This window comes from Glycine max, chromosome 18, assembly GCF_000004515.6.
Source record: "Glycine max cultivar Williams 82 chromosome 18, Glycine_max_v4.0, whole genome shotgun sequence".
Classification (NCBI taxonomy): Eukaryota; Viridiplantae; Streptophyta; class Magnoliopsida; order Fabales; family Fabaceae; genus Glycine; species Glycine max.
The window spans coordinates 56667575-56691955 of NC_038254.2; the positions used below are offsets into that span (position 1 = coordinate 56667575).

Sequence of the window (24381 nt, forward strand, 5' to 3'; positions counted from 1 at the left end):
ACACTGGTTTTCATGGTCACCAGTTGTTTAAAATGACAAAAAATAAAATAAAAGAGAACAGTACTTTTTGGGTGTGGAATAGTTTTGATGAGATGAAGTATGGATTAAAAATTAATAATATAAAGCGTATAAATTTGTGTGTGAATACTAATATAACTTCTTGGAAACTTTGCGTTTTATGTTATGACTCAATAATTTTTAACTAACTTGTTTGAAGCGTCATTTCATAAGAGAAAATTCAACATTCAATTTCCTGGTGTTACATTAATGAAATTACTTTTTTTTTAAGAAGTTTTTTCTTAGGCAGCGCTTGGTGGGATAGAAGTAGTAGAAAAACTTAACTACTAAACCCTAAAATATATTTATTTAGTATAGTATTTCATGGAGTTGAAAAAAGAAAAATATAAGATACCATTTGGTTTTGATTTGAATATGAAGTGAAAAAACTAGTTAATAGAATGAATCTGAAAAAACAAGTAATTTGTTTAGTTTTGATTCTCGATTTCATAATGTATGGTCAAGTGGTCGTCATGTGCCCGTTCTTGTAATCAAAAGTGTTAAGAGTGTTCCTAGAATAAATAAAAATAATCCTAAGAGTGGATTTTTCTTTAAAGAAAAAAGAAATGGAGAAAGTGCTTGTATTGTTTTAAACTTTCTTAAAAAAAATACTTTTATATCAATGTTTTTTTTAAAAGTTTATAGAATTTGTATTTTAAAAAAAATACTTATTTTTAAAAACAAGCTTAAATAAATTCACCTATTATATATTACTATTTCTCTTTTATTATTATTAGGGGAAGAGAAACATGACTCTCTGAATTTTTTAAATAATAATAAAAAAATAAAATTAATAAAAATGGTAGAATAAAAAAATTAATAATATAAAAGTAGTGAAAATTTAATGTAAATTAAAAAAAATTAAAAAATAGTTTAAATGTCAAATTGTTGAATGAAAATGAAAAAATAATTAATGGATAATTATTTAATTTTGATTAATGAGTCAATATTAATCTATATAATTAAAGATGACTAATTATTATCATTATTACTTTAATAATATTAATATTAATAATAAAAATAAAATAATTTAAAAATAAAAAAACAAAAAAAATTACATAAAGTTATATTCTATATATTATTATTGATATATTATTATTATTATTATTCTGTATCCTCCACCAATGTGATTCTCCATACTCGTGCTGCGCGCGTGGACCCCAACTTCCCTACTCCAACAGCATTTCTCGAGTCTTCACCAAACAATCGTGTGACCACGACGACGATGGAGATGCTTCGCAGAAGCAGCAGAAGACTCTTCGTCTCCGCGTGTCTGTGGTTGCTTCTGTCACCGTCACCGTCACCGTCACCGTTGAGTGTCGTTAGCGCCGCCCACGGCGTGTTCAACGTGAAGTGCAAGTATCAGGACCGCACCCTCTCCGCCCTCAAAGCCCACGACTACCGCCGCCAGCTCTCCCTCCTCGCCGGCGTCGACCTCCCCCTCGGAGGCTCCGGCCGCCCCGACGCCGTCGGGTCAGTCCCTAACCACTGATTTCTTCCTTCAATTTTTGGACCATAGCGTTGTTTCCGATCATCTTCTGAACTGATTCATTCTATTCATAGGCTTTATTACGCTAAAATTGGTATTGGAACTCCTCCGAAGAATTACTATTTGCAGGTGGACACTGGCAGTGACATTATGTGGGTGAATTGCATTCAGTGCAAAGAATGCCCCACCAGAAGCAACCTTGGTGTATGCTTCTCATCTTTTTAGTTTAAGCTACCCTTATTATCTTCATTACTTGCCAAACGTGCTTGCTTAGTTTTTCTTTTTTTGTGTTTTGTGTATGCATTTTAAAATTAGGATGGATTACAACCTGAGTTTAAAATCTATGCATTGTGTAGCGATCTTTTGCACTGTCAACTAATCGGAAATCATGCTAGGGGTGACTTTTAAATGAGTTATTATAAAATTCAACATAATTACCTTACATGGGAGTTTCTGATTGGTTGAGAGTGTATAAAATCCTTTACACTATCAGGGCGTGTACCATGGTAGACCATCCCTTGCAAGACAATTCTCACATGGCTGAATCATGTACAGCCTTCTCATTTCAACATTTGATGTTTTTATTCATTTGAATTTCTTTTTCTCTGTGTATCGAAGATGGACCTTACACTCTACGACATAAAGGAATCCTCCTCTGGTAAATTTGTTCCCTGTGATCAAGAGTTTTGCAAAGAGATCAATGGGGGTCTGCTGACCGGATGCACTGCTAATATTTCCTGTCCATATCTGGAGATATATGGTGATGGGAGCTCGACTGCTGGTTACTTTGTAAAGGATATCGTACTTTATGATCAAGTGTCTGGGGACCTTAAAACTGATTCAGCAAATGGAAGTATTGTATTTGGGTGAGTTTTCTTTTGGCAGTAATGTGTGCTATTATGTATTGTGTATGTCTATTACTTTTGATCTGTTGCTGTTAGTGGACATTAATTTCTCATAAGTCATGAACTCAGATACCAATACCATGCATGTTTGTTCATAGTAATTTAACCTGTTGCTTTAGTTGCAAACTTGCAATAGCATAATTTCTCATATCTGGATATGATATTAACATAAAGTGGGTGCACTGGTGTGCAGGCATTGCTTTTCAAAAACTGTCGAGTATGCTTTTTATTTCATTATGAAGCATATAAATTGCGTCCAACTCCTCACCAAAACTAATATTGGAGCCTGAAAAAATACTTGACTTTGATATTGGTTTGGGTCAGCTACCAATTTGAGTAAGATTGAGAGTGAGACTGCTGACGTTGATATTGATATAGGCTTGTACTTCTTGCAGTCCTCCTTTTGTTGTGTTCCAAGCTTGAACCCTACTCAATCTGAAAAATAAATTTATGTAAAAAAAATATTGAATAATTCAGCATTTGTGCAGTCAGTGATGTATCAACAGGAACTATTTCCTGGACAATAATTTCGTTTGTTTTATCTTTGTTAGGTATGTTAAATGCTAATAGCTTCCTTTAGCACAATATCAGCGCTTGAATTTATAATCTTCCAATGCTAAAGTTTTCAGTTTTACCAAACATGCTGTAAATAACATGGTTTAGTAAATATTGAGGCAGTGAATAGAACACCTTATCACATGGTTTAGTAAATATTGATGTGATTTTGGAGGCATTCAGGTTATAATAGTTTCCCGGTGATTCTTATTGTGTATGATAATTTAATGTTGTCTTTGGTTCATATTTCTCCCTCTTTTTATATTTAAAATGATTTTTTTGCTGTTTTGTAGGTGTGGTGCAAGACAATCTGGAGATCTAAGTTCTTCGAATGAAGAGGCACTTGGTGGAATACTTGGATTTGGAAAAGCTAATTCATCAATGATTTCACAACTTGCTTCTTCTGGCAAAGTGAAAAAGATGTTTGCTCATTGCTTAAATGGAGTAAATGGAGGTGGTATATTTGCTATTGGGCATGTTGTGCAACCTAAAGTAAACATGACTCCATTATTACCAGACCAGTATGCCATTCACTTAATATACTTTAGAATGAGATTAGTTTTTCTTATAGTGTTATTAATTACTCTTTTGAGGATAAGTTTGTTTTAGTTTTTTTTTAATCATGTTTTTGTTAGTGACTACATTATTTTTTGTGCAAATATTTTAATGTTTTATGATATAATAAAACATGTAGCTTCTATTGAATTTGGGCTAAATTAACCCAAAAGCTAGCTCATGAGGTGAGGATTCCCCAAGCCTTTATAATCTCTACTCTAGCCTGTCCTTGCTAGATACTCCCTTTGGACTCATATATAAGCAAAAATAACTAATTTCACACTAATTAAGAAAGTTAGTTTACATCATTTAATTTTACTAATCTCAAGCGAAAAAATAAGGTTATTTCTAAAATATCTTTCGTTGGAACTTGCTATCATGAATAAAAAAGAGTCATTGAAAATAGAATTACAATTAAATGAGGGATGTTTTAGGAATGATAGCATTGAATAAGACAAAATTAGTTAAATTTGCTTATATTTAAGTCCAACTTACAAGATCACTTTTTTGCTTATATATGAGTCCAGAGGGAGTATTGATTAATGGTTTCTTCTCAAGTCATCAGTGACATGTCTCAACACATCTACACTCTAAATGGAATGTAGGCCTCAACTGGCTAACGAGGTCATCATTTCAGTGATATTAAAATTTTGGTTTAAAAGATTCTTTGAAGCTGAAGGTGTCATGTGTAAACTGTAATTGGAATGTAAAGTGAACTCATGTTAGTTGAAGCTGGCGGTAGGATTTCAGTGGTTTTCAACCATAAAAGTCAGCACTTTCTTCCCCTATATTCTAAATGAAAAAACAATATATCTTTGTTAAATGTTCATGTCCATGCTTGATGCTTCTATATGCTGGATGTTGGTCAATTTTGTTTATGCACTCATAGTTTTGTTTACTTTTACTAGAATTGACATCAGACTGGGGCTGAATCAACCTTGGAAGCTTGCCCAAGTCATTATAAGTAGTATCTAGGCCACTTATGTAGGTGTTTGGCCCGGCTCTTTTTTCCTTTTTCTTCTCCTTAAAAGGAGAAATTGAGCCAAACACATTTAGAGAAAAACTCTTAATATTTGAGGACCATTTAATAAATGAAAAGGGAGAAAATTAACATTTAAAAAAACCCTAACTAAAGTAGCTTTTTAAAATTAGCCGCATATCTTCGCCTCCTCCTTTTCTTCCTTAACTAGTTGAAACAAATCTTTTACTTAAAAGGAGTTTTTAAGCTAAGACTACCAAACAACTTCTACTTTAATTTTAAGGTTTTTATTTTAGCTTTAACTTTAATGTAGCTTTTAAGCAACAAATAAGCTGGGTCAAACATAGCCTTAGCTATGAGATCTTAATAATAGAATCTCTCTTCTATTCAGATATTGGTTTACAAAAATCCATATTTTGAGAAAATATGACATTTGAAAATGTGGTTTTTTAGGCCACACTACAGTGTTAATATGACTGCAGTTCAAGTTGGCCATGCTTTCCTTAGTCTATCAACAGATACATCAACACAAGGAGACAGAAAAGGGACAATAATTGACAGTGGTACAACCTTGGCCTATCTGCCTGAAGGAATTTATGAGCCGCTAGTATATAAGGTACATAAAAGTCTTAAATTTTGCAAATTACTAAATTTCTAAATTTACATTGCAGTTGTCTGAATTGCTTTCTCTTGTTAGATAATTTCTCAGCACCCCGATCTAAAAGTTCGGACTCTCCATGACGAGTATACGTGCTTTCAATATTCCGAGAGGTATGATGCATAACATTCATATTAACTAATCCTTATACTATATTGCTACTATAAGTGGGGGTTTAACTGTTAACATAATCTTTTCTTTCTTGAACACATCTGAAAAGAAATATGCATATTGCATGCATGCATATTGTATGTATATAGTGTCTTGCTGTTGGTTGGAACAAGCGCAAGTGTTTTGGCTAGCTTACTTCGGCATACAGGCTTTAGAAGAATTCTTTGTTGTCAAGTTTGTTTTGGAAGGAAGGGCCTAAAGTGTGTGGTTTTGATAATGGTGGTTCAGGGTTGACAATGTTGTTAAAATTATGTGCTTCCATACTGGGTGTGTTGAGGGTCACTTTCTCTAAAACTTCTTTTGCATACTATTGAACATGGCACAGTTGCGCTCCCATAGCTGTGGTGTCCATGGTGCGTGGCATAGGTCACATTAAAAAGGCAAGGTGGTGAGTGTTTTTCTCCTCTGTTCTAGGTAGAATTGCCCTTCAGCAATAGTAAACCAGAAGACTGCACAAAAACACATAAGAAGTGGTTTTGACTTTTGACAAATTCTGTTTTACTTTGATCTCCTTTGAAAATTGTATGGTGAGAAATCTTTTTGAACAGGGTGAAATTACCATTAAGTTTACCAGACCAGCTCCTCTAGTATCAACTCAGTTCTTCACTCACTGATTTCATTGTTTTGTTGTTATTATTTGTTTAAATTAGTCACCATCCTTCAATATGGCAATTGAATGCCATGTTGGCATTGTTTAAGCTTGCTGTCATGAGCATTGGCATCTGTAGTGGTTGGTGTTTGAGGTTATATTCCTGGATCTTCAAGTAACTTTTTCATGGCATAGCAAGTTTTCCAGGATAGGACTATTCACTCTCTTACTTTGTGATTCCACTTGGGAAAATTTTACTGTTCCCTTTCATATAATTTTTATAGCATCATCATTTTGTTTTTTATTTTGGTAGATGTCTTATCCTCCTGTTATATATTTTTTCTATTTTCACTGTAGTATGCAGTAATGAATGTATGCTTTGAATTTTTTTCCTTTTAATTCTGTTGCTCGTTTTACAGTATCGGTTCACATATTGTTTTATGATTTTTATTTGATCATGTTAATGTTCTTACTTAATCTGCAGTGGCTGGTTTATTGTTTTATGCTCTTTGTTGGTTTGCCGTGTTGCAGATGTCTTGATTTCTGTATTGAGTATGTATTGTTGGAGTTCTTTGATAACTGGACTGCTCCCTTTGCATATCCTATGCATTTATGTCTGTATTATCAGCTTCATGTAGGGGTGTAATGGTTATTTTATTTTATGTTGCAGTGTTGATGATGGATTTCCAGCTGTCACATTTTATTTTGAAAATGGGCTCTCGTTGAAGGTTTATCCTCATGATTATTTATTTCCCTCTGTAAGTATATTGCAAATCTCATTGTATCTTTGTGTGTTTTGTTATGATTAGCAGAGTTTTATTTGGCTTGTTTTGGGACCTGTTGTCGGTCTTCTATGTCATATACATATATATGAAGAGGAATCAAGTTACTTCAAGAGTAACTCTAAGAGAGTTACTCCTCATCTTCACCATTCATTTCCTTAAAATCTAATGATTAAGATTAGTTACTCATTATAACTATTAGATTTCAAGAGAATGAACAGTGTGAGGATGGAGAGTAACTTTAAAAGAGTTTCTCTTGAAGTAACTTGATCCCTCCTCTCTCCCTCTCTCTCTCTCTCTCTCTCTCTATATATATATATATATATATATATATATATATATTAGACCAACTGCATCTTGGCCTAACTGTATTTTGGGCTAAAGTAATAAAAAGTTGCTTCTGCCCAAAGTGCCCACAATGCATTTTAAAAACCTTTTGTATCCCATCTGCTTCAAATTAGTTTTGAGTTCCAGAATGGATTCTGGAGTTGCAATTTGCAAATGCACCAAATATTATCTTTTTGTATTTTCAAACCTTATTAACTGTTATTCTTTTTGTAATTTTAGATACTCGCAATAGTTTTAAAATGATTTTTCAAAAGACTCATTAATTAATGTGCACTAGTACTGAGCTGGGTTTTTTTATGTCAATGATTTCTATGATCATAACCTTTATATACCATACTATAAATAAAATACTAATGTGCATCTGCAGGGAGATTTCTGGTGTATTGGTTGGCAAAATAGTGGGACACAATCAAGAGATAGCAAAAATATGACCTTATTGGGAGGTATTCTCTTCAAATCCTTTTCTGTACCGATAGATATATTTGCCACCAATTTGCTGAATACTGCTTCCAGCTTTAGAATGAGACTGCCGTAGCCATTATAAGAGGAAAGAAAGGGTTACTTTTTAATGGCATTTTGAGATAAAAGATATTTTTGAACCTGATTACTTCTGAGTTCTTAAATAAACAAGACAAATACATTATAAATGCATATCCTGGAATACATTTGTATAGGATCTTGTGAGTATCTTAACTGGAGATTTGAAAGAAATTGGGCTATGTTCTGTATTTTTTGATACAAGTTCCTAACTCAAAAGGTAGTAGAAGTTTGCTTTCGATGACTACATCCTAAATCTTCCTTCTAAAGCAAAAGAAGAGGATTTAGCTGAGAAGGGCCTTTTTCTGTTTTTTCTTTTTTACTTTATATTTAATCTGGTCAAAGATGTGATGATTAATTGATAGGGGGCTTAAAGGTGTGAATGTAGGTTCTGACAACCTTTTGCAATTTGCTGGTGAAAGTTTTGTAGCATATTATTGGTCTTGAGATTTTTTATGGAGACAAGTGGCCCCATGCTTGTTTTGGAAGAAACTTACAAGCTAAATATTCTAATAAATGTATTATTTTTACTGGTGGAAGAAATTTCCTTATATTTTTTCTAGATGTAAATTATAATGTAGTTATCACAACTTTGAATCACTAGAAAGCTTGCTTTCCATGACCTTACTATGCAGCCTCACCTGTATTTTTATTTTTTGTTGCAGATTTAGTGCTTTCAAATAAACTTGTCTTCTATGACCTTGAAAATCAGGTTATTGGATGGACTGAGTACAACTGTAAGTATCATTATTAGTTCTTTATAATCTTCTGTATTTTAAATAATATAAATGAATAATATAAAACATTTGTAGATTTTTGTGAAAACATCTATAATAGAACATGTAAATTTAGTATTTTTTTCACATTTGTCTGAACTCTCCCATTTTTGTGAAAATTGAAAATGAAAAATAATAAAACATTTTTCTCAAACCGAGTTGACCCTTAGTTCTTAATTCCGAGAAAGGAATAGTTCTGTGTAGTTTAACGATCCATTTTAAAACTTTAAAGTATCTGCATGCTCATCCTGGAGGTGTTTGATGTAAAAGTGTCGTCCTTATTTCTTTTTATCCACTTTCTTCTTGTTTCACATCAGATTTCTTAGTTATGTTTAATTGATGAATTAAAGATAATATAGGATTGACGTGTTATATAAAGGTTTGGGTAGAATTGCCAAAGAAATTATAAGAAATCAAATTCAAATGACTTGCATTATTTCCTTTAATTTTGCATAATTGCTCATTAGTAATATTTTCTATGCTGTATCTCACAGGTTCTTCAAGCATTAAAGTGAGGGATGAGCGAACGGGAACAGTCCATTTAGTTGGTTTCCACTACATTTCTTTTGCTTGTGGTTTAAACATCAACTTGGTGATGATTTTGTCTCTACTTGCTCTACTTCATAAATGGGTATATTGAAATGAAGCAACAAATACATATACCAAAGTCAAAATTATGGTCAAAGGATTTGAAAATAGAAAGAACATGAAAAAAATGCTGTGAGAAATTGACTTTTCAGGAACTTCCATGATTTATAAATGTAATCTTCAAGGAAAACTAGGACACTGACCATTGGGAAACTTCGCTGTGGGTAAAAATTTTCTTCTCAATTCCCATCATGGTGAATATGTAAATTGCAAAATCTTACCACCAATTGTATATGTTATTAGACTTTGATTTTTGACTTAGCTTGGATCTCAATGCCAAATGTATAATTAACATATACAAGTCACGCACGGAATTGAAGTTATAGTTGCAAATATTTAACAGTAGTTATTGTAGAGCATTTCTGTGCTGGTTGACTCCATTATTTGACCTATTTTTAGCGAGAGTTATAATATTGTTACGACAAGTTCTTATTACATTTTTTACAATTCATTTTTTTCTTCTTTATCTCTTTGTATTGCATTAACTATTTTATTTCGTATTTCTCTCCCTTTTCATCTTATTTCTCTAATCTGTACAACTATATTTTTTTTAACAAATGGGACGAATGAATATTTCATTTAACATTAACATAACCTCTTTAGAGTTTTAGATAGGATAATTTGATAATCAATGTTTTACTTTGGAGCTTATAATTTTTCTTCTTAGTCATTTGAATAATTAGCTTTAACAATTAAACGTGCTAAATGAATTTGTTTTTTTTTCTTCTTCTTTTGATGGGATGTATATATATATATACTTAAATATTGAAGTTTTCATGAGAGATTGATTAAAAATATTTTTGAAAAATATCATTTTACATTAGTATTTATTTTTAAAAATGTATATCAAATATGAGAAAATATTTTTTTAATATATAATTTTTGAGAAAAAAAAAACTTCTTTTACATGACGCCCCTTAATTTAATATATTATTCACAAATAGAAAAGAAACAATAGGTATTATAAATATGTAAGACACAACTCCAGACACGGAAAGGAAGCAACATCCATTCTCAATTTGAATATCCGCTATTTTAAATTGGAAATTTATTTGGACAAAGAAAATGGAAATGGGGTCGGGATTAAAAAACAAATATTATGAAGGATATTGAAAGACTACAACTTATGTCTGCAATGTAAGATGGCGGGCCCACTTGCATTTCCCTTATTCCAGCAGTTCTATTTTGAGCTTACAGCCATTCCTGGGCTCCACATTTTTGAGACTGTTAGCCAATTCTTGGGAGGGCCATGAAACATGCACCAGTCGTAAGGCAGTCATTGACCAAAGTTCTTCTGGAAGCTCTGACAATCCATAACATTCTTCAATGAGCAGATGTCGAAGTCGAGGCATTGCATCTTTCTCTAATCTCCATTGTCTTACATTTATTTGCGTCATATGAAGCACTTGAAGTTGCGGGAACTCTCCCCTGCCAATATCAAGATGAATATCATTATGCATGCAGAAACTTACTTTCAAGATTTGAAGGTTGGGAAGTCGCCCTAGTGTCTTCATTAAAGATTGGGGATCACGGAATGCATGTAGATCCTTCAAGGTTATCTTGGTAAGATTTGATGGAAACGCATTGGTGTCTAATAGAAGTTCACAACCGCGCATTACTTTTAGGCTATGAAGATTGCTGAGGCGCTGTAGACTTGGTAACATGGCTGATTCTGCATGTGTTTTAGGACAGCGCAAAGCTAATTTTCCCAACCTAGGAAATATGCCACTGTTCAACAGGGAAATAATTTGTTGTGGATACTTACCCGATAACAAAAGGGTTTGGAGATTCTCCATTCTATTTGTTTTTGGCAGGACGACTGGTAACTTCCCTTCCCCACTCAAATAAAGATGTCTCAGTCGCTTCAACGTCCAAATTTTACTGGATACTGTGGTTTCATATGTTACATGCAGTGTTTCTAGATTCCAAAGGCTGCATACACAATCTGGAAGGTGCTCCACTTCTATTCTCAAGTATCTTAGATGGATCATCCTCTTCAAATCTCTTGAGGCTGAATAAGACCAAACCTGTTGAATCATATCACAACCAAGCACACGAGCCAACTTGAAGTTTTTCAAAATAGGAACTAAATACGTTTTAGCATCCCTACCAAAGATGAACATAGAACGAGTGCATGATTTGTTAAATGTGGTTTCAGAGACATCCGAGTCTGGTTTCCAGTGGAAGGACATTCTACGGGGATTGGTATTACTGACGGTAAAAATGTTGGAGTTTGTGCAAACCTCCAGAAACTTATCATACTTGCTTTCTGATAAGCAAAGATCACGTAGAAGTTCATGAATCCGACATGTCTTGACACCCCCATCACTCCTCCTTTTTGCCACTTGCACCAAGCTGCGATCCACCAGCTCATCCAAGTAAAAGTCAGCTACATCTTCCAGTTCTGTTGTATCTGCAATTCCAATGTTTTGTGAAAACTTCAACAGTCTCTAATTCTTTCGCTTTCCTCTCCTCATAGCTTTCCACATAGTCTCGTGGACAGATTCCAAAATACAAAAAGCAAGGCATTAATCTTTCAGGCAAGTTGTCATACCTAAGGTTCAGCATATCCATTACTCCATTCTTATCCTGTGTAAGACGCCAACTCACTTCCATTCTTGACCACTCTCTTTGTGACTTCTCCTTCTTGGCAACGAGTCCTGCTAAAACCACAATGGCAAGTGGTAAACCCCCACAAGTTTTCACAATGGATCTACCCAGAGGCTCTAAATCAGACGGGCATTCTTCACCTCGAAAAATCTTCTTTGTGAAGAGTTCCCAGCTTTCATCTTCATTGAGGATGGGAAGGTAGTAGGGAGACGCAGTTCCAGCATAGTGTGCCACCTCTTTGTTGCGACTTGTTATGAGAATTCTACTACCTATTTGGTCATCTGGAAAGGCTCCTTTAACCTCATCCCATACTTGGGTTTCCCAGATGTCATCAAGCACTACCAGATAACTCTTCCCTTTCAACCATTCTGCTACCTTCTTCTTCAGATCTTCCTCACTTAATTTTTCAAATTCAGATGTGGAAGACATTGAACATTTGAGAAGGCTGAGAAGACATTCCTTGGGTCTGTAATCATTGGACACAGAAACCCATGCAAGGCAAGGAAACCGCAGCTGCACTTGATTGTTGTTATAGATCTTACGGGCAAGAGTGGTCTTACCCAACCCTCCCATTCCAATTATGGACACAACTTTAAGACGTGACTCACTTTCCATGAGTTCATGAATTACATGGCTTGAGTCATGCACTAAGCCCACTATATCTTCTTCCTCCACCTCCCTCCTTCTTTTGAGGAGTGATTCTGCTTCTGCAGCAGCTTCTTCGCTTCGGAATTCACCTTCTCCAATGCCATATCTGTCCCCGTTCTTATAGATCTCTTCGATCTGACTCCTGATCTTCTCTATCTCAGAGTTGACTTGGTGAAGCACCATGACATGTTCTTTGAGGTGGAATAACTTGCTCAGTTTGCTTCTCTGTTTTTGTTGGGCGATGTTGGAAAGGTAGGTGTCAACCACATCTTCAGCTTTGAGGGAAACATCTCTGATCTGGCTCACCACTTCTTTCACCATCTCGTGACTGCGCTTGCCCTCAGAATTCTTGAGGAAGATGTGTATAAACTTGAGCTCATTGCAAAGAGAGTTGATTTTGTCCTCCACGCCAGAAAGCAACTTGTGCTCATCTTCAAGCAGGCGAGACAAGTTATCTAGCAGAAAAGTAACAACACTGTCAACCATTTTTTCGAAACAGGAAATCTTAGGTGGAAACTCTAGAGAGTTTGTGGACACATAATTTACAGAGTAGAGAAAGAAAGATAACAAGTGGACGCCAATACAGGGAAAGAACGCGAATACGCGTGGACCCACGTTTCTGTCAACCTTTTTAATTATAGGTTGCCTTCTCAACTTTATTTGTTTTTTTTTTTTCTGTCTTTAAATATTAATATATTTGATGACTCTGTTTTTTTTTTAAATTGTGAGTTTTGTTTAATTTTTATTGTGTTTATGAAATAAAAGTCTTCCATGGTTTAGAAACAAAAATTAGTTAGAATTTTAAAATGCAGAGTCTTTAACAATAATCTTTAAAAATTGTTATTGTGTTCTAACTAACTTTTATGTTGTATTCAGCAAATTGTTATTGTCTTAAATATTTTTTTATTCTTTAGTATTTTTTTATTTTTTTTGTAAAAAAAGTTTAGTCCTTATAAATTATATTTTTTTATTTTTCGTTCTAACATTTTAGATAACACTTTTTTTCACTTGTCAAAATATTATTTAAGGTGCTTTAAAAATTAAAAATAAAATAAATATAATTTACAAAGCTTAAAAACAAAAAAAAAATTATAAAGACTAAAGGCAAAAATATAATAAATTATAAAAATACAACTGTATTTAAACCTTTGTTAAAAGTTGGTGTAATTTTCATCCATCTGTCCTAGTATATCTCATCAGCAAATTATTTTTCCATAACCTAGTTAAGCGCAAAAATGTAGGCAGATAATATGTAAGAAAATACTCAAGTTTTTTTGTGTTGTAAGACAATTTGGGAGAATATATACATTGATGTAAAGAACAAGCTTTTGCAAAATTCCAACAATTCCACAAATTCCAGTTTTGAAAGAGGGTAGTTACAACTTGCATGTCTAGATTTTATTCTTTCAAATTAATATTTGTCCGATCATATTTTGCCAAGTGGATTCGTACTTCTTGGTGCAAGACTAATTCGTACTATATAGCATCACCGAAAAGAAGAAATGAATTTTGGTAGAAAATCTACCAAAAAGATCATAAAATAATGAATTATATCCATGATAAAACCAGCAAAGGTTTGGGTAGAGTAGCAGAGACAAGGCACAAAAGCAATATCTGTATGCTTTCACTCCAATTCTAAAACTGATCACTATGATTTGTCTCCCATTATCTACATACACTCTAACATCTTCCTTTCCAACTAATTGTGTTATCAGGTATCTATTCTAACTAAATCATGAAAGGACCTTCCATTGGGAAAAGAGAAAGAAAAATAACATGAAACAACACTTTAGACCAATAAACAAAAACATGATCCATGTTTAGAATGGAAAAACAAGGGAGAGAGGTTAACATTAAATATGGTTGTACAACAAACAAATCAATTGATGCATAATTTCTCAGGCTTAAATGCTAAGCTATCTGAAAAATCTGGTCAAGTGGTTGTGGAACACAAGAAAGCAGAAAAGTGAAAAGAAAGAAGCAGAGCAATTGCAAATCATCTCATCAAACTCTGCCAGAGCAAAGAGCCTTTTACAATAAACATGTAAATGATGTTAAAACATCAGCACAATAATGACCATGAAAGAAAAAAGGAGACAAAAAACTGACATCAGCACAAGAAAGTAGAAAATAGTCTTTTACTGCCAGAGTCATTCTCCCCTTGATTTTCTTTTGAGTTCAAAGCAGCCTTGACCTCATCCATTGATAGAGTAGCCTTTCTATACAACATTGTATCAGCAAAATGATCAAATGGCTTAGGAAGAAAGCTCAACAGAATGATGGCTTGATCTTCATCATCTATCTTTACGTCAATGCTCTTAAGGTCTAAGATGATCCTATTGAAAATTGTTCCTGTACATAGTATGCCACCTCCTTGTTATTAGTATTCTGCTACCATTTTGGTCATCTGGAAATGCACCTTTAACCTCATCCCATATGTCATCAAGCATCACCAGGTAATTTTTCCCCTTCAACCATTCTGCTACCTTCCTCAATCCGTTGTTTTCTTGAATAAATCATTATATTCAGACGTGGACAACAAACACTTGAGAAGGCTCAGTAAAGCAAATGAATAGGTGCCACATACATACTAGCTGCGTTGATCACGGAGATCAAAACTTAACTTATACGTGTGTACAGAAATTACAACTTATAAGTTTTTTCGTATATGAAAAAATTATAAAGACAACCCTGAAGGCCAAAATGTCAATCAAACCTAATTGTTTTAACCTTGTTTAATAAGTGAGTACGGAGAATAAATCCAGTTTGCCTTGAGTGAAAACTTGACTCCAACTCCACTTCATGTCATGTTTTTCTTCTTCAAGTCCGGTACTCCATGTCAAGTTGAGTAAATTCCTACAATAATTAACACTTAAAAATTTCGGGAACTAAATTCCAAATTTATTTGACATGTTACCATCCTCACTTCCCTCATTCCTTCGTGGGTTAGTACTTAGTAAACCTTCCCTTGACAAATAAGCCTTTTTTTAAAATAATTTATCCTTCTCAAAATTAAGTTAAAATCATGAAATAATAAAATTTAAATCAAAAGGTAAATACAGTTTTACTCGTATAGCTTAAAGACACATTTCCGTCAGAGTAAATTTTCCACACAAAACCCATAATAGGATCACACAGACAATATCATTAATCCCTGACGGCAACACAACATGGAGGTACAAAAACCTGACTCGAAAGTCCATAAGAAATAAATCCAATTCTTTCCAGTTCTCTCATGTTTTCACAGACTAAATTGGAAACTATAACCTAAGAATGATGCAAATGAAAAACGGCAGACTTCAGAACAGACTATATAATATGAATCTAGAGAGTTGGATTTACAAAAACTCCAAATCTACCAAATATACAGAGAAGGAAAATGACCTCCAGCAACAAAAAAAAAAGCCCGGTACCACTTTTCCTCCAGATAAGAAATATATATATATATATAACCCCCCTCTTCCCTCAAATGCTGTCGAAGGAAATGAAAGATAAATAATGAAAAGAATATTGGCAGAAAACTACCGAAAAATCATCAAAATAATGATCCTTTCTCTTTTGACTGTTGCGGCACAATTTACCCAACCTTTTCGATAAAACCAACAAGGCTTGGGAGAGACATGGTACAAAACTTGCGCTATTGCTGCTTTTTTTCAGCTTCATTTCCAACTCCCTTTTCACCAAGTAAAGCTAACTGCTCAGATTGGTCAATAGATGCCTCCGGTATTAACTTGTCTTTTGTATCTGTTGACTTGAAATCTAAATCAGAATCAAAGAAGAGGCAAACTGCGGCACAATCATCAACCTTACAAAAAGGAAATTTTGTCTTCCATGCCCGAACAGCTGACTCAACCAGTGCTCTAGCAGCAGTAGACTGTGAAGCAGATGCCACAATGTCCACAACTTCTTCATTTGACAGAACATCCCAAATCTGCTCCCAAGAATCCAACAGTTTAAAATAATTCAATATTCCATCTAATCAAGTATGTATTTGTATATATGTGTGTGTGTATGTATATATATATATATATATAAGACAATTCAGAGAATATAAATTTTCAAGTTACAACATAATATGGACCATAAGAGAAAAATTAGAGTTACAACTTCAAAGGAGAGGCAAAAGAAAAGGGTAAATCGCTATATTGATGTAAAGAACAAGCTTTTCCAAAAGCTCAACAATTTACAAATTCCAGTTTGAAAGAGAATAGAAATAACAAGTGTATCTGTGTATATGAACATGGGTTTGAGATACAACTGGATCAAAAAATATATATTGATACAGCTTTTGATATTAGGTTTGTGTTCATCATTTACATTAGTAGTTAACTCATAATAATAAGTTTTACATGATAAGTAGTTAGCTTAAACAGTAAGATGTCAATTTAAATACAGTGAAATTAGAACCAAATTTGGTTTTTTTAACTGTTGCAAGTGGCATTCAAATACTATTTAAAGTCAATTTCATATTTTCATTTTAGAATTGGCTAACTACAAATATGATATTGAAATGAATCAATTTCAACACATGCAGATCATAGAAGACAGTATATCATAAGAAAAGAGCCTCATAAGGCCTTACCCCATCTGTTGCTAACACAACAAATTCATCCTTCTCGGTAAGGCGGTGATATGAGATATCTGGAACAGCAATCAATCCAAAGTCCTTAAGGCAAAAATCTCCAAATGCCCGAGCCATAGCAAGACCAGGGAAATCAGAGTTAGGCAGCCAAACTCGAGCCACATCAGGTTCATTCTGAAGGGAAAAAACCCTTCCTCTACGAAGCTTGATCCTCTCTTCTTCCCCTAAGTGAAAACAACTTTACATCACACATTCATACCCATATAGATATGCCACACTGACTGATGTATCAAAAATCAAAATAAATTCCAATTTCCAAGTCACGGCGTTTATTAAATCATACAATGAAAATATAGTTTCACCAATCCTGAAAACATTTGTCTCACAAAAGTCAAGTTGTTCTAAAAGGTAACCAATGAAATATATTGGATAAGGGTCCGTTTGGGTAAGCTTCTCTGGAAGCACTTTTAGGAGAAGATATGAAGAAAAAAATAAAATGAGCTTCTCCATAAAAATGAGTTGTCCATTAGCTAACCATTAGCTAATTTGTAGACGTCCTCTCATCTTTTAGAGAAGCTATATGAGAGAGCTTCTACAAATTAGTTAATGGTTAGCTAATAGATAACTCATTTTATCTTATGAAGAAACTCATCATTATTTTCTTCTTATTTTCTTCTCTTGGAAGTGCTTCTAAAGAAGCTTATCCAAACAGGCCCTAAAACAAAAGAGAAAAAGGCATTGAAGTTAGATATAATAAATCAGAGAAACAAAGAAAAAAGTAAGGTTTCAGCTACAGGGAATTTGTATTGTTTGATAAAAAAAAAATAGAGATTATCTCCATAAAGCAGAGGGAAACCTATTTAAATCTCCCAAAGACACAGGGTAAAATCAAAACAGAAAAGAGAAAGAGATGGAGTTCTTCAACTTATCAAGTTCATTTATCTAAATCAGACAAGCACTGTCACTCACATCATAATTATGAAGCTGGCAATATTGATTCAATATTTCAAGGGAAATAAAATAAGGAGATGGAGTTCTCCAACTTATCAAGTTCATTCAGAAGATACACACAAGGGGGGAATGGAGGGGAGAAGAGAGAAAGCGAGGTACTTGGAAGATTTGGCTTAAGGTCAACGGTCAACTGAACAGCAATAAGGGAATCCTCATGATCTCGGGTACCCAATACAGCTCTCGAGTCACCAACATTTCCAATAACAAGGTTCAGCCCCTGAAAGAACATCAGTAAACCACATGTAAAAAGCAAATAAGAAATAATCAAGAGAACATTACATTGTAATTTATATTTCTTACCTGCTTGACCAAAGTAACTGCTGTAGTCCCACTACAAAAGCAGTCAATATCAGGATGATGTTTCAGTTCTTTATCCATAATCTTACAAGCCTTCAAAAACGATTCTCGTAATGTCAAAATCGTATCTGTTTCATCAAGTTCATGATCAGTGGGACTAGTTTTCTCATCCACCAGTCTAAATCCATTCCCTTCAGATTTATAACTTCCTGTGGCGCTGCTATGATCACTGAGTCCATCTCTATTCTTATGATGCAAATCCCATTGGGCATTAAGCTTTAAAGGAAAAGAATCCCTAACTTTCTTTGCAACCCTGTGGCCATAAGGTCCATGACCATCAAAAACACCACAAAAAATGGTGTCTTCCTTTGAACAAAAGTTCTGCACAAGGAAAATAGACAAAGTTTTGTACACATTATTAATATCTAGATCATTAATGTTAGTGCAGACTGAAACAACAAAACTGTGAGTACACATCTGAAGACTCAAATTGTAAGAGAAAGAGAATAAAGAAACTATAAGCAATGGGTTAGGTTTAACTCAACCCCAAAAGTTAACTCAAGGAAAGAAGATTTTTTCAACTGTTATAAGGAGTATTTTGGCCATGTTCTTGGCTGATGTAGGACATTATAACAAAAACTATTGTTTTGTAAAATTGATGTATCTCATTCAAACTATGCTGAAGTGGGAAGAGATGGAGAACACAATGATCTATTAGAAAAGAATGGAGGGAGGATGTTATTTATATTTTATACTGCATTGGCAGCATGACAAGGCACTACTAACAACCTAAGAAGATTGAGAAGAGTATTTGGAAAAGAAATGAACAGAGGTAAAGGTCAGACAAAGGTAATAGCATACTCATTACTTCAAGGCTCCACATATCAGCTCATATTTATTCCAAATACACACAAAAAAAAATAAAAATTTAAGCACTAAATCATGTAAACTTGTTCTAAGCTGAAAGATATGCTAAACAATAAGACATAACTAACCCATTCGATGATTTAAAAAAAAAAAAACTTATGACAAAAGCAGAATACCTACTCAACTTTGATTCCTTTTAAACTTCCTTCATTTCTATTACTGCAAACCACATAATGTGCATACAATCATACAAATGCAATGTAAAAGACAATATCCCGAAACGACATTAATAGATGCTGAGAGGGGGGGAGGGCAGGCTAACCTCCCAAACAAGCATAGCATCTTGGTTGATCCCTTTTCTTCCTTGCTTGCAATACATGGATGCAACCTCGCTTGACCCATTCAAGAACATCCTCCCAGGCACTTTGAAATCAAAGGAAGAGGAACCCCTTAACCTTCTCCTCTTCCCACCATCCATGTTCGATTCAGGCGAAAAAGGAAGAAGAGGAGGGGAACTTCCACCAGCTCCAACCTCCGAGATGCACGATCCCATTCCCAATGCCCTCACAATGTTCAGAAAACACTCAAAACCCGCCAAACACTCAGAATCAGAACCTCTCGGCTCCCCCACCAGATCCGTCCCATACCGATTCAGCACCTCCACCGCCTGCCACAATCATCATCATCATTACAACAATAATCAAACATCATCATAATCAAAATTATCGTCATCATCGTAATCATGTTCATATTCATATTCATCGTCATCATCATAATCATATTCATATTCATCGTCATCATCATAATCATGATCAAACACAAGAATTATAATCATTTCATGAAGATATAAGTTTGGTTGGGTGGTTAAGAAAGAAGGAAAGGTGGAAAAGGTGGAAAAGGTGGCAGGTTCGATTCCTATTGCTAACAAAACAATTAACATTTGATAAAAAAAAAAAATTATAATCATTTCAGAAACCACAAACCATGGCCCTAGACATTCAGATTCAGAAACTAACACAATCAAACGCATAAAAGAAAAAAGCAATTAAAAATGGAACCTGAGTCATGATTGCAATGAAATCGGAAATTCCAGCAGCGTATCAGCCTATGCGACAGTAAACTTGTCGGAAAGCGCGAGAATCGGAACTGAAAAAACGCGTATGCTGAATAGCGCAAAAATCAAAGCGTGAAATCGCAAATAACTGAATCGAGATTCTCGATCCAGCGCTATCTCCTTGGGTTCCTTGAGAATCGCCCGCGAAAACTGAGAAGCGAATCTTCGAATCAAACAAAAATGTCGGTTGAAGAAGAATTGAACGAGGCGTTCGTCGTCTTGTGTCGGAAAACGTTAAGGGCAGCGCTACCGTCACGAGCGGGTGCGTCACCGGCAGGTGGTGGCTTTGAAGCAAACAGATTTTGTTTCTCCGCCACGCAAAAAATAAGGGAATTAAATATTGATTGAGAGTATGGATCAGAACGACAACGTCATAAATAAACAATGATGCGCGGATTGGACGGTGCGGATGATTGGATTTCTCGGGAGTGGATGGATAGGATTATGGAATCAGAAAACAAAGTACTAATAAATTATATTCATTTCAACTTTTTTTCAGAAAATTTTCTTTTATTATAATTTTACATCAATATTTATTTTTCTATTTTTTATGTGTTTATTAATTTATTTAATATGGGTGGCTTTATAATCCAATCAAACCACCTCAAATGTAATTAGATTGACTCAGTTTAGGTTATAATTTTTTGTTTTTATGAAGAGAAAATAAGTATCTCCTATCTTACTGTATTTTCATGCTTTTTTTTTAATTAAAATAAAAGACAATACTAGTGAATAATTTGTAAAAATAATTATAAAAATAAAATAATAACTTACTAATATAGTTGTAAAGATAAAATAAATATAAAAATATGTATACACTAAAACGTCATGTTCACATTATAGAATTTTAGAATAAACAATTCATTCAATCTTATCAATAAATTAAAATTTTCAAATTTAAAATCACTAATGAATTAATAGATCCACACTGACATTTTTTTCAACGTTAAATAAGTCTCATATAAAATATTATACTAAATAATTTAAATGTATTTTTGTCATAGAATTTTACGTAACACCTACTTTTAATGACTTAATTCAATGTTATATTTATTTATTAATTTATTTTATTTAAGTGGCTTTATAACTCTGCCTAAGTAACTCAAATCTTATTAGATTAATTCGGTTCAAGTTATAATTTTTATTTTTATAAGGAAAAAATAGGCACTTCATGTCTCACTGCATTTTCATATTTTTTAATTAAAAATAAATATAATATAGTGAATGATTTGTGAAAATAATTATAAAGATAAAATAATAACTTATGAATGCAATTATAAAAATAAAATAGATGTAAAAATGTATACACAAAAACATTATATTTTCATAGATTTTTAGAATAAACAATCCATCCAAACTTATCAATATTTATTGATTTAAAATTTTCAAATTTAAAATCACTAATTAATTAATAGATCCACAGTGACAGTTTTTTTATACCTAATATTTAATGTTAAATAAGTCTCATATAAAATATTTTACTGAATAATTTAAATATATTTTTTTCAGAAAATTTTACACAATCGTTAAATAATTAAAATTATGTCAAAAAATATGTAAAAGGATATACCTAATATGACGGATGAACTTCATGCCATTATCATAATTTCGGTTCAAATACGGTTTTAAATTTCGTAAATTATCAAAAGTACGTAACACTTACTTTTAATGACTTAATTCAATGTTATTAATTGTTTATCATTACTTGATCTATTCTTCTCTGTTAGATGTCGGTGGTTCGAAAAACAGTCAAATCTATTAAAGACAATAAATCATGTTTTTAAGTTAAGTAGATTGATTTGAGTTTAATTTCCAATTGCCTGTACGAAGAAAAGTTTATTAAGAGTTTTTTTTTTTTACGGAAAAAAAAACTTTCACATTAAGCATATTTATTTGAAGAGTTAAGACATGTTATATTTATTTTAAGCATATTTTTTTCACTGTAAGGGAGAGATTGGTGCATTTCAAGAAGAGATTAAAGTTTTTTTTTTTTGAAATATTAAAGTAATGCTTGATTCAACTTATTCCTAATTTTTCGCCTACCAAAAAATAGTTATTCACATTTTTATTTTTTTCATTTAAAAAAAGCTAGGTTAATTAAAATTGTAGCAAAAAAAAATAAAAATAAACTTATTTTTTAAATAAGGAAAATAAATTTTAAAAACAAGTTATATTTTTTGTTTCTTTCTACTTTCATATTGAATAAATTGGTGTGACCGGAAAAAAAAAACTTTTTTTTAGTTATAAAAATATTTTTTAGTTAAAAAAACAAATAACTTTTATTTATTTTTTTAAGATTTTATGTTAAGTTTTAGATTTAAAGTTACTTTTAAATCATAATAAATTTAGTCCAAAATAATACTAGTCCCTTAAATATATTAATTAGTTTGTGTAAAAATAACATTAAAAAAAGTTATAATAATTATGATCTCTTTACCTTAAAATAGAGAGTCTCTTAAATACGTTAATTGGGACTCAATTATTAACCATGCATGTATAAGACATTTCTTCCAAAAAAAAGTGTATACGACAGAGACTTTATTCAAAAAATTATACCATTTTTAAATTTTTTTTCATTTAAAATATTAGTCTTTTTCCATCTACTATAATTAATGGTCAATTAAAACAATTGATGTACACTGTTGGTTGACAGAATCAAATGGAATTGTCATAGTCGTCAAATTTTACTAATTGGCATTCATTGTTGATTGATTTACAGACCAAAAAAAAATTATAAATGGAATTGGTGTAGTTGTCATAAGTTATCTTTCTTAGTAAATAAGTTGCGTCAAAAAGTAAATAAGCTATTTTTTTTATCAAAATCACTAAAATAGTCTCATAACAAACGACTCGTTAATTAATTATAAGGGATTGGAAAAATTATTATTTAGACCACCTTTTGTTCAAACTTTATAGGATTATTATAGACTATAAACTCTTCTTTCAAATATTTAACACTAGGGATGTAAATAAGGGTAAATCCAGTTGAGCTCTAGAAACTTGGACTATGTTTGTGGGAAAAAAAATTAATGACTCAAGCTTGATTTATTTATTTAATCTAGCCTTGTAGAAAGTTTGGATTTGGTTTGTTATGAAATATTAAAACTTTAGATTGACTTATTTAGCTCATTTATAGTTTAATTATTTTTTTATGAAAATTTTCTTAAATAAATTTTAAACTTTATCAATATAATTTTTAATAATTATCTACTAATAGAAAAATTAGTCTAGCATGTGATAAGTGAAGTTAAAAATTAATAGAAAACATACTTAATAATCTATTTAACTTATTTTTAAGAGATAAAATTATTTTCATAAAAAACATGATTTATATATACATAAACGAGCTATTCATCAATCTTTATATAATGTTGAATTTTCAAAGCTTGGGTTCCATTCATTTAAATAAGTTTAATTTTAAGTTTCAATTTATTTATTTAATTAAATAAATAAACTTGAACCAGTAATGAATGAATTAATCGAGTAAAAAACAAATATGAGGAATTGGGCAGGCCGATTTTATCAACATTGTAAAAAGACTTTTTAAAAAAATTTAAGTGATTTAATTGATTAAAAATAAGGATAATCAATATCTCATGTTATATATATGATGAAGACAAAATAGATTGTTGAAGGTTTTTCTTTGGAAAGATTGTGTAATAGCAGAAAACACTACCAAAGTTCCTCCTTGTCTAAATTAACGACATTCTAGATTCATCCATTTTTTACTCGTAAATGTACATGCACGTGTTTGGCTTCCATGCGCGTCAGTTTCACGATTAAAAAACTTAACGTGAACATGTTGGTGACTCAGTCAACAAAGTCGATTATTTCAATCACCCAACTTCTATTATTTTAAAAGAATACTGTTTATGCAACAAGTCTAATTCAATTCACAATACATATTAAATTTATGAGAACAAATCTCATAACTGATCAAACGATTAAAACTAGTAAAAATATTTTAGAATCTCTTTAAAAAAAATCAAAGATCCCAACTAAAGTGGTAAAAAAAAAAAGAAGAAAAAATAGTCTGTGCATCAATTTGATTATTAAAATTTCTATTAAGAAGAAAAAAATCATGCATGGCATGAGGTTGAGGTAGTTTATCTGGTCTTCATCCTTGTTTGTCCAAACTCGATCGTATTTATTTGACTGTAAATCTGGGGAACAAGTTTGTCCCGACAACATTTTTTAAGGAGT

The 24381-nt window shown here is 32.5% G+C and overlaps 3 protein-coding genes across 3 annotated transcripts; 1 reads left to right on the plus strand and 2 right to left on the minus strand.

Moving 5' to 3' along the window:
• The first annotated feature begins 1156 nt into the window (after positions 1-1156).
• LOC100810006 (aspartic proteinase 36) lies at positions 1157-9382 on the plus strand. Its single transcript, XM_003552601.4, has 10 exons — positions 1157-1530; positions 1621-1750; positions 2165-2412; positions 3300-3527; positions 4994-5156; positions 5238-5311; positions 6629-6716; positions 7456-7531; positions 8291-8362; positions 8896-9382. Exons 1-10 carry the CDS (start codon positions 1283-1285, stop codon positions 9039-9041), a joined length of 1473 nt encoding a protein of 490 aa, XP_003552649.1. The 5' UTR covers positions 1157-1282; the 3' UTR covers positions 9042-9382.
• A 607-nt stretch (positions 9383-9989) lies between these two features.
• On the minus strand, positions 9990-13126 carry LOC100790719 (putative disease resistance RPP13-like protein 3). The gene has a single exon (XM_026126913.2). It carries the CDS (start codon positions 12791-12793, stop codon positions 11435-11437), a length of 1359 nt encoding a protein of 452 aa, XP_025982698.1. The 5' UTR covers positions 12794-13126; the 3' UTR covers positions 9990-11434.
• A 2479-nt stretch (positions 13127-15605) lies between these two features.
• LOC100810538 (probable protein phosphatase 2C 33) lies at positions 15606-20533 on the minus strand. Its single transcript, XM_003552602.5, has 6 exons — positions 20123-20533; positions 19387-19731; positions 18201-18578; positions 18000-18117; positions 16890-17113; positions 15606-16238 (listed from the first exon to the last, which is right to left on the minus strand). Exons 1-6 carry the CDS (start codon positions 20129-20131, stop codon positions 15945-15947), a joined length of 1368 nt encoding a protein of 455 aa, XP_003552650.1. The 5' UTR covers positions 20132-20533; the 3' UTR covers positions 15606-15944.
• Between the last annotated feature and the right edge of the window lie 3848 nt (positions 20534-24381).

Excerpts from the sequence above, each read along its gene's own strand:
- LOC100810006 (XM_003552601.4), top strand. The coding sequence starts at position 1,283 with ATGGAGATGCTTCGCAGAAGCAGCAGAAGACTCTTCGTCTCCGCGTGT. Across the intron at positions 6,717-7,455 it reads ATGATTATTTATTTCCCTCT|GGAGATTTCTGGTGTATTGG; the intron begins GTAAGTATATTG and ends GTGCATCTGCAG. Across the intron at positions 7,532-8,290 it reads AAATATGACCTTATTGGGAG|ATTTAGTGCTTTCAAATAAA; the intron begins GTATTCTCTTCA and ends TTTTTGTTGCAG.
- LOC100790719 (XM_026126913.2), bottom strand. The coding sequence starts at position 12,793 with ATGGTTGACAGTGTTGTTACTTTTCTGCTAGATAACTTGTCTCGCCTG.
- LOC100810538 (XM_003552602.5), bottom strand. Across the intron at positions 18,118-18,200 it reads CAGTTACTTTGGTCAAGCAG|GGGCTGAACCTTGTTATTGG; the intron begins GTAAGAAATATA and ends ATGTTCTTTCAG. Across the intron at positions 17,114-17,999 it reads CCTTAAGCCAAATCTTCCAA|GGGAAGAAGAGAGGATCAAG; the intron begins GTACCTCGCTTT and ends GTTTTCACTTAG.